This window comes from Hydractinia symbiolongicarpus, chromosome 13, assembly GCF_029227915.1.
Source record: "Hydractinia symbiolongicarpus strain clone_291-10 chromosome 13, HSymV2.1, whole genome shotgun sequence".
Taxonomy (NCBI): Eukaryota; Metazoa; Cnidaria; class Hydrozoa; order Anthoathecata; family Hydractiniidae; genus Hydractinia; species Hydractinia symbiolongicarpus.
In genome coordinates, this window is record NC_079887.1 from 24,687,042 (window position 1) to 24,707,114 (window position 20,073).

The 20,073-nt window shown below is 41.5% G+C and overlaps 1 protein-coding gene across 1 annotated transcript; it reads right to left on the minus strand.

The window, feature by feature from the left end:
* Window positions 1–18,270: 18,270 nt before the first annotated feature.
* Window positions 18,271–19,278, minus strand: LOC130623289 (uncharacterized). The gene has a single exon (XM_057438757.1). It carries the CDS (start codon window positions 19,276–19,278, stop codon window positions 18,271–18,273), a length of 1,008 nt encoding a protein of 335 aa, XP_057294740.1.
* Between the last annotated feature and the right edge of the window lie 795 nt (window positions 19,279–20,073).

Here is a 20,073-nt window from a genome sequence, read left to right on the forward strand (position 1 = left end):
CAACCTAGAGCCTAGACAAAAAGATAAGTGGTTGGGAACAGTCGTCGATACCACTGCTATGAAATTTTACGTCCCAGAAGAAAATTAAGTAAGCTTTTTACCTTGATAAAATCTGTGTTAAGTCAAGATGCCCCAACAGAAAAATTATTATCACAAGTAACAGGTCAATTATCTGCTATGCACTAATCTCTTGGTCCATTTGTTCGTCTATTTACAAGAAAACTTTACTCAGCGATCGACAGCAGAGTTTCATGGTATTCGTCTTTAAAAATTAAATCTGATGAAAGGCAAGAGCTTGAGTTTTGGTTGCGCAATATTTGCGAGAAAAATGGATATTTTTTTAAACCAAAACATACAACATTGCAAATTCTTTTTACTGACGAAAGGGAGAACTTTTACGGGAGCTTTATATTAAAAAGGCTAGGAAAGATGTTTATGTCATGGCAAGGTTAACAACACTGAGGTAAGAACAAGTTCAACCGAACGCGAACTATTAGCTATAAAATATTCCCTGGAATCTTTCGCTCACCTCTTGAAAAACGAGTCCGTAAATATCAAAACCGAAAACCTCTCTGCCTCAAGAATTCTAGAAATTGGAAGTACAAAACCACATTTACATTCTATAGCTGTAGATTTTTTTTAAAATTTGTGTACAAAACGACATCACAATTTCACCAACGTGGATACCCAGAAAACAAAATTATACGGCCGACAAAATAAGCAAGTTGATTGACACAGATGATTGGTCCATTGATAATTCTTTATTCACAAGCATTATTAAGGTCTTTGGTGAAATTCAATTCGATCGTTTTGCGGACAATTTTAACAGTAAAGTAAGCAATTTTAATTCGAAGTTTTACTGTCCCGGTTCATTAGGCGTTGATGCTTTCACACAAGACTGGTCAGATTGCGATAATAATTGGCTTTGCCCAACAATCAAATTAGTAAACGCGACTATTAAACATTTAAAAGTGTGCAAAGCCAAAAGGCATATTAATAGTCCCTGAAAGGTATTCAAGCTCCTTTTAACCATCTCTATCTCATAATGGAAAATTTTATGACTTTGTTAAACGAATTTACTATTTCAATCCGTTTTATAAAAGTACTTGTGATAATTCCGTTTTTAAAGGCCACGTAAACTTTAGAACATTAGCGTTATATATAGATTGTTGTAATTTGTAGGTTACATATAATTGTCAAAAATTTAATGCAACGGAGAAGTGCCAAAAGTAAGGAGAAGTGCCAAAAGTAACAAAAAATCCCAACCGAGGAATTTTCTGAGTTGTAACCTATCGTAATTTAAGAACCTGCTTTAATAGACGTTTGTAAACACCAGTGCACAACCCGCAAGGGCTTTAAACGTATTCAGTGCACCACCCGAGAGGAGATTCCGCTTAACCCGAGAGGGGTTTAAAACGAATTTCAGTGCTACACCCGAGAAGGGGTGTGCACCACCCGAGAAGGGGTGTACACCACCCGAGAGGGGTATTTAGCAAATTAAAAAGCACGACCTCAGAGGTTGTAACCAAGATATTTACTTGGAAGTTGTGTTTTCGTGTTAATATGTTGTGTTATATGAAACCTTAGAAACTGTTAATTCTTATTATTAAAACTGTATAGCTTATATAGTTAAAAACATTATCTTTAGAATCATCATGTAAGCTAAAGAACTTAATTACTAGTTTGCCTAACATCATTCATGCAGCACTAGCTCCCCAAACCAGAACAAAATATGACAGTGCTTGGAAATCTTGAAGGTCATGTTGCTCAGAGTTTAATGTCACCCATTTACCAGGAGAACCTTTTTATGTAGCTATATATTTTAACAACTTAGTAAAGGAAGGCGCTTTTTACGGAATAAGATGGGGACACCATTCTTCAGGGTGCTATTCACAGACAGATCATCCGTTTGTAAATCTATATATGTATATAGCGATATTTTTCAGACATTACTAGGTTGCATCGCTTTTAACAGTGAAACGATTTACTGTGGGACTTAAATGAATTGATTTTGGACCTTAGCCTTATAAATGTGATAAATGAGACAATTGGACTCCAAGAAATAGCATTATTCTTAATTTGGCATGATTGCTGGAAATCAGAAATTACACTGACCGCTGTGATAGTGCTTTACTAAGAAATTTAGATAAATAAGCCATTTCTTACTGTGGAACCAATCCTAGCCGTTACCGCGCTGAAAACAGAGAGACAGTTTCAACAACTGCATTTCTTTGATTTTATAACGGTATCAGTCCGTTTGAGTTCCAAGAGTTGCGTCACATATTCATACCAACATGTATTCAGCCATATTTTTGAGACATTAATAGGTTGCATCGCTTTCATCAGTGAAACGATTGACTGTTGGATTTAATTGAACTGATTTTGGACATTGAGCTTATAAATGTGATAAATGAGAGAATTGGACTTCAAGAAATAGCATTCCTCTTAATTTGATATGATTGCTGGAACCCAGCGATTACACAGGACGCTGTGGTAGCGCTTTATTTAAAAACTTTACATAATAGTCATTTTTACTGTGGAACCAATCCTAGCCGTTAGCGCGCTGAAGAATTAGAGACAGTTTCAAAAACTATATTTCATTGACTTTCTAATGGTATCAGTCCATGAGAGTTAAAACGGTTGCGTCACATATTCGTACCAACATGTATATAGCGATATTTTTTAGACATTACTAGGTTGCATCGCTTTTAACAGTGAAACGATTTAATGTGGGACTTAAATGAATTGATTTTGGACCTTAGCCTTATAAATGTGATAAATGAGACAATTGGACTCCAAGAAATAGCATTATTCTTAATTTGGCATGATTGCTGGAACTCAGCGATTACACAGGGCGCTGTGGTAGCGCTTTATTTAAAAATTTATATAAATTAGTCATTTCTAACTCTGGAATCAATCCTAGCCGTTAGCGCGCGCTGAAGAAATAGAAACAGTTTCAACAACTGCATTTCATTGACTTTCTAATGGTATCAGTCCATGAGAGTTAAAACGGATGCGTCACATTTTCGTACCAACATGTATATAGCGATATTTTTCAGACAATACTAGGTTGCATCGCTTTTAACAGTGAAACGATTAACTGTGAGACTTAATTGATGTAATTTCGGACTTTGACTTTATAAATGTGATATATGAGACAATTGGACTCCAAGAAATAACATTGTTCGTAATTTCACATGATTGCTGGAACTCAGAAATTACACTGAGCTAGAAAGATAGTGCTTTATTTAGAAATTTAGATAAGTAAGTCATTTCTTACTCTGGAATTAATCCTAGCCGTTAGCGCGGGCTGAAGAAATAGAGACAGTTTCAACAACTGCATTTCTTTGATTTTCAAACGGTATCAGTTCGTTTGAGTTCCAACGGTTGCGCCACATATTCGTACCAACATGTGTTCAGCCATATTTTTCTGACATTACGAGGTTTCGTCGCTTTTAACAGTGAAACGATTGACTGTGGGACTTAATTCAACTGACTTTAGACTTTGACCTTATATATGTGATAAATGAGACAATTGGACTCTAAGAAATAACATTTTTCCTAATTTGATATGATTGCTGGAACTCAGCGATTACACAGGGCGCTGTGGTAGCGCTTTATTTAAAAATTTATATAAATTAGTCATTTCTACTGTGGAACCAGTCTTAGCCGTTAGCGCGCGCTGAAGAAATAGAGACAGTTTCAACAACTGCATTTCTTTGATTTTATAACGGTATCAGTTCGTTTAAGTACATATTCGTAGCAACATGTATTCAGCGATATCTTTGAGACATTAATAGGTTGCATCGCTCTTAACAGTGAAATGATTGACTGTTGGACTTAATTGAACTGATTTTGGACATTGAGCTTATAAATGTGATAAATGAGACAATTGAACCCCAAGAAATAACATTTTTCTTAATTGAACTCCAAGAAATAACATTTTCCTTAATTTGAAATGATTGATGGAACTCAGAAATTACACTGGGCGCTGTGATAGTGCTTTAATTAGAAATTTAGATAAATAAGTCATTTCTTACTCTGGAATCAATCCTAGCCGTTAGCGCGCTGAAGAATTAGAGACAATTTCAAAAACTGCATTCCTTTGATTTTATAAAACGGTATCAGTTCGTTTGAGTTGCAACGGTTGCGTCACATATTCGTACCAACATGTACTCAGCCATATTTTGGAGACATTAATAGGTTGCACCGCTTTTAACAGTGAATGATTTACTGTGGGACTTAATTGATCTGATTTTAGACTTTGATCTTATAAATGTGATAAATAAGACAATTGGACTCAAAGTGATAACATTCTTCTTAATCTGACGTAATTGCTGGAACGCAGAAATTACACTGGGCGCTGTGATAGTGCTTTATTTAGAAATTTAAGTAAGTAAGTCATTTCTTACTGTGGAACCAATCCTAGCCGTTACCGCGCTGAAAACAGAGAGACAGTTTCAACAACTGCATTTCTTTGATTTTATAGCGGTATCAGTCCGTTTGAGTTCCGAGAGTTGCGTCACATATTCATACCAACATGTATTCAGCCATATTTTTGAGACATTAATAGGTTGCATTGCTTTCATCAGTGAAACGATTGACTGTTGGATTTAATTGAACTGATTTTGGACATTGAGCTTATAAATGTGATAAATGAGACAATTGGATTCAAGAAATAGCATTCTTCTTAATTTGATATGATTGCTGGAACTCAGGAATTACACAGGGCGCTGGGTAGCGCTTTATTTAAAAATTTTACATAATAGTCATTTTTACTGTGGAACCAATCCTAGCCGTTTGCGCGCGCTGAAGAATTAGAGACAGTTTCAAAAAGTATATTTCATTGACTTTCTAATGGTATCAGTCCATGAGAGTTAAAACTGTTGCGTCACATATTCGTACCAACATGTATATAGCGATATTTTTCAGACATTACTAGGTTGCATCGCTTTTAACAGTGAAACGATTTACTGTGGGACTTAAATGAATTGATTTTGGACCTTAGCCTTATAAATGTGATAAATGAGACAATTGGACTCCAAGAAATAGCATTATTCTTAATTTGGCATGATTGCTAGAAATCAGAAATTACACTGACCGCTGTGATAGTGCTTTACTAAGAAATTTAGATAAATAAGCCATTTCTTACTGTGGAACCAATCCTAGCCGTTACCGCGCTGAAAACAGAGAGACAGTTTCAACAACTGCATTTCTTTGATTTTATAACGGTATCAGTCCGTTTGAGTTCCAAGAGTTGCGTCACATATTCATACCAACATGTATTCAGCCATATTTTTGAGACATTAATAGGTTGCATCGCTTTCATCAGTGAAACGATTGACTGTTGGATTTAATTGAACTGATTTTGGACATTGAGCTTATAAATGTGATAAATGAGAGAATTGGACTTCAAGAAATAGCATTCCTCTTAATTTGATATGATAGCTGGAACACAGCGATTACACAGGACGCTGTGGTAGCGCTTTATTTAAAAACTTTACATAATAGTCATTTTTACTGTGGAACCAATCCTAGCCGTTAGCGCGCTGAAGAATTAGAGACAGTTTCAAAAACTATATTTCATTGACTTTCTAATGGTATCAGTCCATGAGAGTTAAAACGGTTGCGTCACATATTCGTACCAACATGTATATAGCGATATTTTTCAGACATTACTAGGTTGCATCGCTTTTAACAGTGAAACGATTTAATGTGGGACTTAAATGAATTGATTTTGGACATTGAGCTTATAAATGTGATAAATGAGACAATTGGACTCCAAGAAATAGCATTATTCTTAATTTGGCATGATTGCTGGATCTCAGCGATTACACAGGGCGCTGTGGTAGCGCTTTATTTAAAAATTTATATAAATTAGTCATTTTTACTGTGGAAATAGTCCTAGCCGTTAGTGCGCGCTGAAGAAATAGAGACAGTTTCAACAACTGCATTTCTTTAATTTTATAACGGTATCAGTTCGTTTGAGTTCCAACGGTTGCGTCACATATTCGTACCAACATGTGTTCAGCCATATTTGGGAGACACTAATAGGTTGCATCGCTTTTAACAGTGAAATGATTTACTGTGGGACTTACTTGAACTGATTTTGGACTTTGACCTTATATATGTGATAAATGAGACAATTGGACTCCACGAAATAACATTTTTCTTAACTAGAATGATTGCTGGAACTCAGAAATTACACTGGGCTCTGTGATAGTGCTTTATTTAGAAATTTAGATAAGTAAGTCATTTCTTTCTCTGGAATCAATCCTAGCCGTTAGCGTGCGCTGAAGAAATAGAGATAGTTTCAACAACTGCATTCCTTTGATTTTAAAACGGTATCAGTTCGTTTAAGTACATATTCGTAGCAACATGTATTCAGCGATATCTTTGAGACATTAATAGGTTGCATCGCTTTTAACAGTGAAATGATTGACTGTTGGACTTAATTGAACTGATTATGGACATTGAGGTTATAAATGTGATAAATGAGACAATTGAACTCCAAGAAATAACATTTTTCTTAACTTGAAATGATTGCTGGAACTCTGAAATTACACTGGGCGCTGTGATAGGGCTTTATTTAGAAATTTAGGTAAGTAAGTCATTTCTTACTGTGGAAGCAAACCTAGCCATTACCGCGCTGCAAACATAGAGACAGTTTCAAAAACTATATTTCATTGACTTTCTAATGGTATCAGTCCATGACAGTTTGAACGGTTGCGTCACATATTCGTACCAACATGTATAAAGCGATGTTTTTCAGACATTACTAGGTTGCATCGCTTTTGACAGTGAAATGATTAACTGTGAGACTTAATTGAAGTAATTTCGGACTTTGACCTTATAAATGTGATATATGAGACAATTGGACTCCAAGAAATAAAATTTTTTTCAATTTGAAATGATTGCTGGAACTCAAAAATTACACTGGGCGCTGTGATATTGCTTTATTTAGAAATTTAGGTAAGTAAGTCATTTCTTACTGTGGAAGCAATCCTAGCCATTACCGCGCTGAAAACATAGAGAGAGTTTCAACAACTGCATTCCTTTGATTTTATAAAGGTATCAGTCCGTTTGAGTTCCAAGAGTTGCGTCACATATTCATACCAACATGTATTCAGCCATATTTTTGAGACATTAATAGGTTGCATCGCTTTCATCGGTGAAACGATTGACTGTTGGACTTAATTGAACTGGTTTTGGACATTGACCTTATAAATGTGATAAGTGAGATAATTGGACTTCAAGAAATAACATTCTTCTTAATTTCATATGATTGCTGGAACTCAGCGATTACACAGGGCGCTGTGGTAGCACTTTATTTAAAAAACTGCCCCTGTGAGACTTTTTTTTTGTCCAGGAGGCAAAGCAGGTTAGACCCAAAAATAAATGTTTGATGGTGAAACAGTAAAGGTGGTTGTGCTCAGCTGCGGTTCACACATAAAAAAATAGACAAACTGCGACAAGAAGCTAAAGCCTTAGGCCTCAAAGGGTACTCTATGTTGAAGCGAATTGAACTTATCGAAGCCATACGCAAAGTCAAGTATAGGGATGGTTCGACACAAACGGACGGACCGTACTGCGAGCCTTGTGCTAAAATTGCATGGCAGAAAAATCTTAAACAATATTTGAGGGATCTCGCTAAAAAACAGCGACGTGTGGTACATGATGGCGACTTGTTCATAGATCAAGAAGTGATTGTCTAGTATGTTGACCAACATATTAGACTCTATAAGCGGGTGGAGACTCTAAGTAGCGCTGGCATACTGCGCAGATTGAAGTTTTTCATAAGCTCCTCTTTGGCCTCCTCACGCCCTTTTGCGACAAGCTGCTGTCGCTCCCGATCATTGATGGAATCTACGATCTTTCTCGTTTGTTGTCGGACCTGCTCCTTCAGCAACATGTAGCGTTGCTTCTCCTGCATGATTAGGCTGAACTCATAATCACTAATCACGCCGTTCTCCACAGCCTTTGAGATGAGGTCGACAACGGAGTTCAACTGATACCCTCATGCTTCTTTGACTTAACGTCTAGCCTCTTCCCTGCATTCATTAAACCTGCCTGCCCTAGTCCTACAGCGATCGTGATACCAGCCATCGCCACAGCTAGTGGTACACCTATTCCGGACAGCATACTACCAATCCCAACACCTGAAGTTATAATACTTACAGCTAGCAATCCATGATCAGTGAATCTAACCCACGTACCATGCATCTTAAACTTTTTGGCGAGTTTGTCACGCTCTTTGATCTCAGACCGCAGGTGCTGCTCGATTTCTTCGATCGTTTTTAGTCTATAGACCTGACTTTCTTCAGGCTCAGGCGCACTTGGGGGCAAAGTTGGGTAAAGCTTCATATCTGCCATTTATTCTATGAGTAAATGCATCGTAATTCCGACGAACGAAACATTTTTTTCATGATGATACTCGTCCGTCAGCATGAACTCCAGTCTGTCTGTTGAGCCTTTCAAAGGAAGGTAGATTGGAGTGTCAAAACTCCATGTAAGCATGTCTCCCCATGCGTTTAACTCTTTGGTGGGAAGCAAAGCAAGAATTTTTGATTTCTTCCCATCCAGTAGGCAATCGTCTTCATCCAGCTGGGGGCAAACGAGTCTCAATCTTTGGTACACGTCAGTTTTGTAGAAGCTGTCATAGTCGCCTTTGGTAAAGTACTTTTTTGCAGGGTCGTAGGGTAGCCCCATAAGCTCCTGCAGTTGTCTATGGATTACCACAGTATACCCGTCACTAACCCTAAGCCTACAGAGTCCATTTTTCAGGACAAACAGCTTAATCTTGTCCCCTGCTTGGCTGTTGACGATGGCCGCGATATCTTCAATCTTGTACAAACCGTTCATAATTTCAATTCTAATCTCTTTCTGATCAGGCCCTGCCCTACGAATGACAAAATCATTGTCGCTGTAAAGGTTCAGCCAGACGGGCCTGATACTTATCGATTTCAGGGCAATTCTCGTATCCTCCCTTAGGTAATCGTTAAAAATCGTAGGCTTCTCTATATTGGTCACATACAGCTGTCGCATCTTTCTTTAAAGAAACATGAACATTTCCAATAGAGGCGAATGGCCTCTTGGTGTAATTAATCTAGAGCATCAAGACCTCTACAGAATCGCATATTCCCGTGACCTTCTCGATGTTCACGAAATACCCCATAAAAGTCCCCACTAACCTGTTGAACGACCCCGTAAGTGTAAATTGGAGCGGTCAAGCCCTTGGCTGCTGGAATATACAAGTTAATTTCGCCTGTCATTGCGCTAGCACCGCCTTGGGTATATCCGCCAAACACTTGAATGGCTCCGTGCCTCTTATCAACAGCATCTTTAAATTCCACGTCTGTTACAACATGCGGCGTATCCTAGCGAGAATGAAGGTACCCATGCCATACGATGACGGCTTTTCTCAATACGAGAACCCCTACTCTTCATCTGGATATGCCCAGATTTGTCGCGAATATGGTGCCGACCCTAATGCCCAATACAAGTTTAAGGCTCTTATGTCCTCGCTCACAAATGGTAGATGGTGGCCGCAAGTAGATGGTGATTGGGCCAAGTTTATCATGCCTACGGGCCAAGGCCTGACAACGGAAGGTCTGACGAAGCTTAGCGAGAGTATTCGTGTTTACGTGATTTTACTACTAGGGTCCCAAGCTGATGCCAAGGCATCCGTTATAGGTTCGGATGCTGACAATTTCACAGCGAGACAGATACTACTACAGAAATTCGAAGCCATGGTACAACGTTCGGAGAACGTAGGCCACGATATCACCGAGTTTCAAAAGGTGCTTCAATATGCCAGGACCCCAGTGAATTTTGCCGTGATGCACCACGTGTACATGCTACCATCCGATATGAACCTGCGTATTGGTAAAATTGTGGGGTATAACAACAGCATCTTGATTGCGCCGGCGAGTGCGATGCTTGGCATAAGGTTAGACCTAAACAACAAACCCACACAGTTTTTAAAACGAGTCAGACTTGGGCAAGAAATATCGAGGGGTGCCCTAAAACCGGGGTCTGAAAAGATACCTCAGTCAGGAGATGGAAACCCTCACGATGACACCAAGGCCACCTTGGTTACTGCTGGAGTATTATCGATCCTAATGTACATTTGGTTGAAGAAATATTAATTCTCCGCAGAAGCACTAATATAGTTTGCCTCTCTTATATGCCACAACAACAGCAGCAGCGGCAACGATCGCCATGTATAGATGCTTGACTACATATTCGACAACTTTTGCAGCCACTCTGAAAAAGAACGAGACAACCGTGCCAATAATCCCTGGTAGCGCCGCACCTGCCTTACCTGCTAGGTATTTCAAAAAATTTCCAAGCCTTTCCAGCAGTTTTTGCAAAAAATCCTTCCCTGCGGCACTTCCTCCTGCGCCTGTTGCGGAACCTCCACCTGTAACTGCGAGTACGATGGTGGAAATCAGTAGACCAACAGCCGCCACGATGCTAGCTATAGTAACACCTTGCTCCTTGAACAAGATTCTAAGCTTTTCAGCCAGAGATTTATCGCCTTCTGTGATTTTCATCAGCGTTTCCTTAATAGATTTCAGTTGACTCTGAATGTCAGATGATAGTAAACCGTGTGCTTCTCGTACTGCTTCCTTTTGTTCTTGGAGTCGTTCTAGATCTTCCCTAGCCTTTTCAATGTCTTCGTTTGAGATAGTTTGCTGTTCCTCTGATACTCCAGGTGTAGCTTTCTTTGTCTCAAGCCTTTTAACCTTGGCTTCTGCTTTGGCGATCTCGTTGTCGTAGAAGATCATCTTGCTTTTCAAGTGCTTCAGGTTATCCTTTAGCGTTTGAAGCTCGAGGTTGAGCCCTCTTCTTTCACGCTCTGTGAAGCTGGCGCCAAAAGGTGTCTCTTCTATCAGGCTCTCCGTTTCATCAAGGACGTTCTCGAGCAGCGGCATCATTTCAATATCATCGGCCTTCTGTTCAACATGAACAATCTCGTTAAGGAGTTTCTGAGCCATTGCTTTACTGCCTTTGTTTGGTGTAGTATAGTCGGTAAACCCCAATTCTCGCAAGCGATTTGTACCTAATCTCCTCGCTATCTCGGCAACGCTCCTTAATTCACCATTCCTTTTAGTGATCTCTATGCTATCGAAAAGAAGCTGGTTTCCTTGTGCCTCAAACTCGTTATAAAATATCGCGATTGGCTGTCCCAGCTCCTCGCCAAGGTGTTCGTAAAGATCGTCGACCTTTGATTTTAGTAGCTCTTCCCTCTGTCTTGTCGTGGTGTCTCTTGCGGAGACGGTAGGCGATTGACCCTGATCCGGCGTTATCGTGCAGCTGGCATCAATGTAATTTTTCCATCTAGTATCAAACTCCTCTTTGATGTAGAACTTACGGGAACAAACACAAAGCGCACTATCGTCAGCAATATAGGTAAATCCTTGGTGCAAAATCTTCGTATCACTTTGAATGGCAAATGAGGTGCAAAATATTAGCGACTACAGGGTGCTCGCTACCTACAAGGACCTATGGTTGCCCAAGTTTCATCGGGAAAACAACTTGATCCTAGAGGGGATCAATCCCAACGACGGTACAATACGCGCCCTACAGGTAAAAGCGACTGATCATATAGGCACGGATGAGGAAAAAGCAATCGTCGCAGCCTGCGGTAGCACCTTTTGCGTGCCCTTGGGGACAATGTTTGAATTAACACGAGACTTGCCGTTCTACCAGGCAGGCTTACACGATAGGCTGCAATTCGTTATACATTTTGCATCGTACGGTTACGTTATCAAAGATGGAGGTAAGGCAGCTGTTGGATACGCCCTGTTTGTTGATTTCCGAGCATCACCTGATCATAGTGTCCACGGTTCTGGAAGGCAATTACAGAGATTGTCAGACGGTATAACCTTGCATATGAAAAAGAAGGCAGACGGAACAACGGGGGATATTAAATGCTACGTTTTCCTACTTCAAGATGCTCAGCTGAACATCTTAGATGGTAGATTTCACTCTGTGGAATACAGAAAATAAATGGCGACCTGGGCAATCATGGCAGGAGGGGCGTTGATTAACGCTCTAGCATTCTCGGGGAGTAACTATCTGTTCAGTAAACTCGGTGGGCATGGTAAAAAGCGTGATAAAGCAATTGAACAACTTCAAGCAGCTCAAACACAGTGGGTACGTGACAGGCAGGCAAAGATCGATTGGTATAACCATCAACGAGAGCTGAAAAGGCAAGCTGGAGAGAGCTTGAAGGAGCTCGATGAAGGTATGAGAGACTATTACATCGCAACGATCGAGAAGGCTCCTAAGTTATCGGACTTCCACACGCCCAGCAAACAGCAACAAGACGGCGAGCTGACGTTTATCGTAGGATCCTTAGCCCTCCTTGGTTTTGCAGTGTACAAGTTCGCCTAGCGTCTCCACAGGAGTTATATGTAAAATGTTTTCGATATGTAATAAACATGTCGAATATTCCCACAGAGAAGGAAAAATTAAACAAATTGTACTATCAGCTCACACATCTCTGGATCGGAAACGAAGCCATTGAAAAACTTGTTGAACTTAGTGGTTTGTCTGTGAAAAAAGTCAAAATCTACCTTGCCCACCAGGCCTTCTGGCAGCTTCACATTCCAGGGCCAAAGGTGGTAAAACATCCTCATTACACCGTTACCGTTCCAAATGCAGTACATCAATGGATTTGCTTAGCATGCCTCATGACAAAGTCTATAGCAACGTGTACAAATACATTCTTACTGGAATTGACATTGCCAGCAGGTTCAAAGTGGCGAGACCCCTGCGAACAAAAAAGGCTGCAGAAGTGGCCAAAATGATCGAGGACATTTACAAGGCCAGAACCTTGACGTGGCCCGAGACTGTCATGATAGAACAGGAACCGAGTTCCTTGCAGACGTTACAGAGACCTTTAAAAAGCATGACGTCAAGATCGACAGGACGGTGACAAAGTACCATCATAGACACACTGACTTTGTGGAAAACTTCAACAAGCAGCTCGCGAGACGTCTCTTCAAGGCTCAAGATGCTCAAGAGCTCAACGAAGAGGTTAAGGTCTCGACGATATGGGTCAAGCAACTCTACAAAATTGTCGATCAGATGAACAACACCAAAACCGCTGGAATCAAGATGAAACCAAACGATGCAGTCAAACTTGACGAAGTTCCACAAAAAGCGAGTTATAAGCCTGACAAGAAGCCTCTGGCAGGAGATGGTCTCTACCGATATTTGATGCAACCTGGTGAAGAGCATGGAGATCAGAGAAGACGTGCAACTGACATGATTTGGTCGAAAAAAAAACGTTCCGTTTGGACCGCATCGTCAACAAACCAGACAACCGAACGATGTACTACCTTGCAGATGGTCTAGAGCGTGTGTTTGTGAAAGAAGAGCTTTTGCGGGTTCCTGAAGACACGAAGCTGCCTCCGGAGTATGTTAAGGAATGGTAAATTTCACGAGCCAGATGACCATTTCACAGGTTCCCCCGTACCGGGGGAACCGCTCAGTTGATACCCATAAGCGTAGTTAATGTGAACCTACGGCTTACATTTACCAACATAAGGTCTTAGTCATCAGAGTCAGTCAAACAAGGCGGGTATAATCATAAGGAGCTAGAGTGTAGAATGGATAGCCATTGACGATTCCCTTGATAACACTTGGCTCGCTATCAAGGTCGATGATGTCAACTAAACGTCTATCTTCAATAGGAAATTTGAGTATGTCACCAATTTTCTCCAAGTCCGCCAGATCCGAGAGCCTTAAGTCCTTATCCTTGATAATCTCGTAACATACTACAACCCTCTACACCTTTGTGGAGACGATATGCAGACCCCGGTCTTCAATATCGATCTCGAGCACTTCATCTTTGAGATCGTCATCTATATATTCCGTCGGGATTGCTGCCACGGCTTCTCTCCTGATTGCACTCTATTCAAAAGCTCGTCATCATCTGGATATACAAACCCCTCGTAGTACTCCCCATTTCGAAATCTAAAATTTTCCAAACACTGCAAACAATAACCGGTAGTAGATCCTGCCTTGATGCAGCATCTCAGTACAGGTACCTGAACATCGTAAAAGTTTCTAAGTTGCAAGCTCTCTACATAGGCCTCCATTTTTTTTTCTTAAAGTGTTAACTATCTTTTAACACTTGAAGTGGTCACGGAAGCTTTGTCTACAGCCTTGGTGAGTAGTTATCAGAGCTAAGCCATGTCAATGTCGAACATTCCCTCAAACAACTCACGCGTATCATCGTCGGGCAGGGTAAAGTGGTTTTTGTAAGAGTTCGCAGACCCTAGGGTGTCCTACTTAAACCGACACCAGGTGTGTATCGCGTTAGGATCGTCACATCTCCCGAGTATAGTGCTCTCGGGGTACTTTGTCATCAGTATACCCATGCTCTTGCCCAGCTGTCTACGCTGACATCTGATCATGTAGTAGGGATGCTTATCATGAGGATGGTTCTTGTCAACCACGCATAGCACGTTGTCATATTGATGCCGATGCGGGACGTGTCTTTCTCGTAGTTCAACGATTTCTTCGTCCCTCTCCTGGAGGTCGTCCTATAGGTTGGCAATGGTCACGTCCCTTTGATCGAGATCAGACGCAAGGAGCGCCAGGGCTATATCTTTTTCTTCGATGATTGCGGCAAGCTTTCGCATTTCTTTGGGTAGCACCTCTTCAACAACCCAATCCAAAAATGGTTCTGCCTTGGATTTCTTACACTTTAAAAGGAAGCAATAGAGACCGGGTTCTGTCAGTAACATCATGTCTGGATGAAGGGGGTCGATATCGACCCCCTTGTCTTCTGCGGTACTTTTATCCTCCCAGGCCCGCTTTACATGCTTCTCCGGTACATGTGCCTGAATAGCTTTTCTACCATTATGATTATCGTTATAGCCGACAGCTCTTCACACGTCTTTGGCTACGAGGCATTGGCCTCCTTCCTTAATGTATAAAGAACGAACTTTGCTGCCTTCGAAAAAATTACTGACCAAGGACATCTTTCTTATACACGCCAAGGCTCAACGAGGAATCAGTTTTCTAGTAGAGCCAAGTTTTGCTCGAAATTATCCCATACCTTCACCAAAGACTTGCAGACCATCGTGTAAAGTAACGATGGTCTCTCTTCAAACATCTTAACAGCCTGAATGTAATGGAACGAACTAAGCAAAACTGGAAAGAGACTCATTCCACTCTCCGCAAGTACATGTGAGATAACGAGCCTACATAGCCTCCCGTTCCCATCTTCGAATGGATTGATATTAATCAAGTCTATGAACAACCTCACTCCGTTCCATATCGGATCGTCAGTCTCTGTAGAGTAGTATCGATCCAGGGCTTCTGTCACTAACCTTGGGATTGCAGAAACAGGGGCAAATTCGTGATAACCAGCGTATACCTTAGTCGTCCTGTATTTTCCCGTCAGCACGGGTTTGCCGCTCTTGTGTTTTTCTCCGCGCATCATGATCTCATGGACAGTCTGGATTTTGTCAGGCGTGAGGCGTCCCACACTGTGCTGCATCCAGTTTAGAGCGAGCATAAAGTTTATCATCTGCCTTTTGAAATTTTTCGTCTTGCCGTCAAGATATGCGTCTTCAGGATCTTGCATCAGGTTCCAAGTCTCAGTTGCTAAAAAAGTTGGGGCCTACCTCTCCTTCGGATATATAGGTTCCGTACGCGAACAGGGCTTCCCACCCTTTTAGAAATTCCTCTACGTATGCGTGGTTTTTCCGGCTTTGCGAGAGTTCGGCTAGCGTCGCAGTCTTTCTCAAAATATTCTGGTACTCGACCTCGTCTGCCATCCAATGCTGTATTTTCAATTTTTCCATTTCATTAAATATCTGGTGCCAAGGCTCAGCTAGGGATTTTGTGATTCACAAAATATCACAAAATAACGAGGTCCAATAACCAACACCAAGCTGAGGAAGCCATGGATATTTTTTGCATAACTCTTCAATATCCCGAGTCGTGTTTACCAGTTTGCTGTCATCGTCATCATTCACTGCATCTATCAGTTTGCTGTGGGCTCTCAAAAGAGCTTGATACACAACTTTAATTACGCTCTCATTATCCATCTTTTATTATATGTAAAACTGTATCTGGCTGAGGGTGGACAGATCTGTCCACCCTTTGGAGGTCAACAACAGCGTCACCTTTCCGTATTTTGTACCAGCTCCTGCGAGGCCCGTCTAGGCGATCTTGTAACTTCTAGGATGCTCCAGTCTTACGTACAAGCATGCATGCTTGGACTTTTTCAATTCAGTCTTGATAGTCTCCCAGTCGTTGATCATATTTGTCTCTTCGTCTACCATTTTCATGTCGCTCCTTTCCGAGGGGTACCACATGAATAGCTGCTTTTTTTGCCTTCGAAGGTTCTTCGGGATGGCCGTGTAGCTTTGAGTGAGTAACCAGAGACTGTGTTTGCGATGTCTACCGCTTATGGCAAGCTCAAGCAGGGATTGACGTTTTTTGTCGAGACTCTCGTCAGCTATCATATCGTCAATGATAAAGAGCGTCTCTTCGACCGCCAGCAACGACGACAGTTTTTGGATCCACTCGAACAGCTGCTCCTTGGGCTCCACCAAGGACACGTAGTCATCTTTCCATAGCGAGGACCTCTCGAGATAGGTCTTGTTCCAGCGTAGAGTAGGGCAGAGAATTACAATATTGTCAAAAAGATGTCTGTACTCGTTCTCAAGGAGGTCGAGCACTCGTTGGGTCTTGCCGCAACTTGTAGACCCGGTGAAGATTGTCGTATTGGGGTCTTTGATAAGAGTCATATTTATTCAAAGCTAGACTTTCGGAGGCATTAGGGAACGTTTATACCACTGATGTTTTGTCGCGTAATCGTCGAATATTATCGCTCCTGTATTATAGCCAGCGAGCTTCAAGCCGTCCGACATGTCCATCTTAGACCCCGGTCTAGAAACTCCCAGAACTTGTTTCCCGCCTAGCGCCAAGAAAATAGTATAGGATACTAGTCTACCAGCTTCCCACAAGGAATCAACTATTTCTTTCTCATACTCTTTGGTGCTCATTTATTAAGGTTTATCGCATGTGAAAAATGTCAAATTTCGAAGGCTTTTGCTGCTGAGACGGCCCTTCCGCTGACACGCGTGCTCCTGCGGCGACGCTAGGCTTCTTACGTATATAATAGACTACCACGCAAACGGCAAGAACGGCAATACCTCCAGCGCCATAGAGATATGCACTGAATTTGTGAGGACCTGCGATAGATTCCTGACCCTCTTGCGAAGTACTTGCTGGGGTACTTGAATTCTCACTTGTCTCGACCCGAGCATGTACTTGCTTCAACTTGGCCTTGTTTGCCCTGTTCCATTCTGCAAGTCTCTTGCCAGCAGCCACACGACCCTCATTCTTTTTGGTTATGACTTGGTTTGATTCACTCATTTATTTGTAAGTCGTGAGACGTACAAAAATCTTTTTTGTACATCAAGACGGTTTCTGCTCTGCGAAACTTGGTTCTATTTCATCCGGCACATCTTTTCGCAGTTTGATTTGCGCTTGACGCTCCTCGGCAATTTCGCTGAATTTTTTCCAGTTCAGATGGTTGAAAACTGTGCCAAACAGAGAGACAGGAGCGAGCCATAGTCCGCACTTTTCATACATGTATGACCCTGGAACTTCCATCGGAGAGTTCCCTGTGAACGATGGCAATTTCTCCGTTACATTACCAATCAACTCTGAAGTCGAGTTTTGAATCAGAAAGTTTGCGTTTATGTCGCTCATCATGGTCTGAAAATTGTCAACACCTGACATTTTCGACAGCAAGTCTTTTGCTGCTGTTTTTTGCGCTTGTGCCTCGAGCTTCTTCAAGAGGTTGTCAAGTTGTTTCTCTGTCGCTTTATCCAGCAACTCAGGCGTCCACTGCTTTTTTCCCAGAGAGTTGACGAGACTCATGTTTTGCTTGACTTTTTCCCGCTTTCTCATTGCTGGTGACGGTGTGTCTAAGACGTCTAAAATTTCATTCAGTTCTGACATAACTTTTATTAGAGAGGAAAACTTGCAGTAGACGTACAAAAAACTTACGTACAACATTACCAACAAGAGTTCAAGTATCATTTTTATTAATGCATTTTCGTGATCAAGACCATGCTGAATGCAAACGTTTGAAACAGAAAATTTTGACATTTTGAAAACACTGAGACGTGTGAGATGCAAATAAATTTTTGAAGCATCCCGCGAGACTCAAAACATCCATGGTTTAACATGGTCGGGATGCCACACTCTGGTGAGCAATTCTTGCTTTCAAACCGCTCCAGGACTGCTTCCATGTGCAAAGGTGAACCCACCTTGAGCTTGAAGTCGCTTGTCATCATCAACACTCAGCGCAATTTTGTTCAGGTTTTCGGTGAAAATCTCGTGTTTTCGACTGGTAAATGTCAGTTGCGTGCGATACAAATTTTGACTGGTCTGCAGGCTGTTTAAATAGTTTGCGAACGTGATCTGTTTCCTGACGACACACTTTTTTGTACCTTTTGCCTTCTTTTGCACGTGTCCTTCGAGTGTCTTGTACGCATACATTTTTGACCTCAATGCAACAAATTCGATCATGATTTTGCCACCAAGTTCATTCTTTATTAAGCACAATTTTTTCTTGTTTTTGCCAATGGGCAAGGGACGTTTGTCTTCGGGACTGTAATTCGATGTGTCAAACCTTGATTCAACGTCACCTGCGATATCTTTATAGACATCGTCTGTTTTGATGTGGTAGACGAAACTTTCTGTGTCCATGTAGCAAAGCTCTGCGCCTGCACCAAACTTCGGCTTGATGTAGTCATAGTGGAACTCATACATCGTGGGTTTGCTCAAGTCCAAGATGGAGAGGCCGAGGTAGACAGGTTTGTTCATGACGAACTTCACTTTGTTCATTTCCATTGCCACAAATTTCTTGTCAAATCTTGATGTGCTGTGATAGTTTGGAGCTGATGCGAGCTTCTTGCGCCTCCATTCCGTTGTCACCAGTTTGATGTCACGATGCTTGCGAACGTTCTCCATGGTCTTGCCAAAGACGCTATTATTCATCAGCTTAAAAAAGTCTTTCTTAAAGTCATTTGCAGCATCCTTTCGCAGCTTTGTGTTCATTTCAATGTAGGGTTTCAGCCAAGCACTTTGCTTGAACTCAATGACTCGGTGCACCTTGGTGAGAACCAATCCATGCTGCAGTGACTGCTGCAATTTGCGAATGTGCAGCACGTATTTTTCCTTGTCAAACACATTGCACGTCAACTTTTCACAGTCGTTGTTCAGACGCATCTTTTCAGGTTGTGGAGTTTGTGCAGCTTTTTCGGGTAGTGGACATCAACTTCAAGAAAATAGCCATCATCTCCATTTTTATAATGTTCTATAGAAGCTTGAGTAAAATTTTCGAGGTCTTCACGCCACTTAAAGCCGTGTGTTGGCAGCTCTTGTGACATGGCACCTCCGTACAGATTGTTGGCATCGATGTACATCAGATACGAGATTGACATAAAACAGGTTGACATCAAACAATTCCCCCATGTACGGATTGTTCGCCTTAGCATGGCGCTTGATTGCTTGGCAAATACCACCTCTGAGCCCCTTTTCAACCATCAGTAGCATGTCGATGTCTGTGAGAAGCTCGAGCACTTGACCAGTCACTTTTAGAGCTGCTTGCCATGCGAGGCCTGGAGCAGTGTAAAAATACGCTGGATCAAGCTCGTAGATGTTTTGACAAGTGTCTCGAAAATTTTCAAAAACGCCTGCTAAAGCGTGTCGCTCATCACGTAGAAATGGTGGTACTCTCCAAGGTTTTTGATGTTGAAAGCCTTCCACACCTTTTGAGCATGCTTATAGTCGTTTTCGGTGATGTTTTCAAGGTTCAAACTGCTGTAAAATTGTGCTTTTGGAGGAAGTGCTGTCTCTTCAAAACCCTCCCACGCATCCATGTATTCGTAGGGGTAAACACCCTTACGCAGCAGAAGTCTAAAGTGCTCGTCATTGCCCTTTGCATGCTTGAATGTGTTGGAAAATTTCTTCTTCATGGAATGCTCATTCAGTTCCACCGTCTTGTAGGAGCAGTAACAGGTT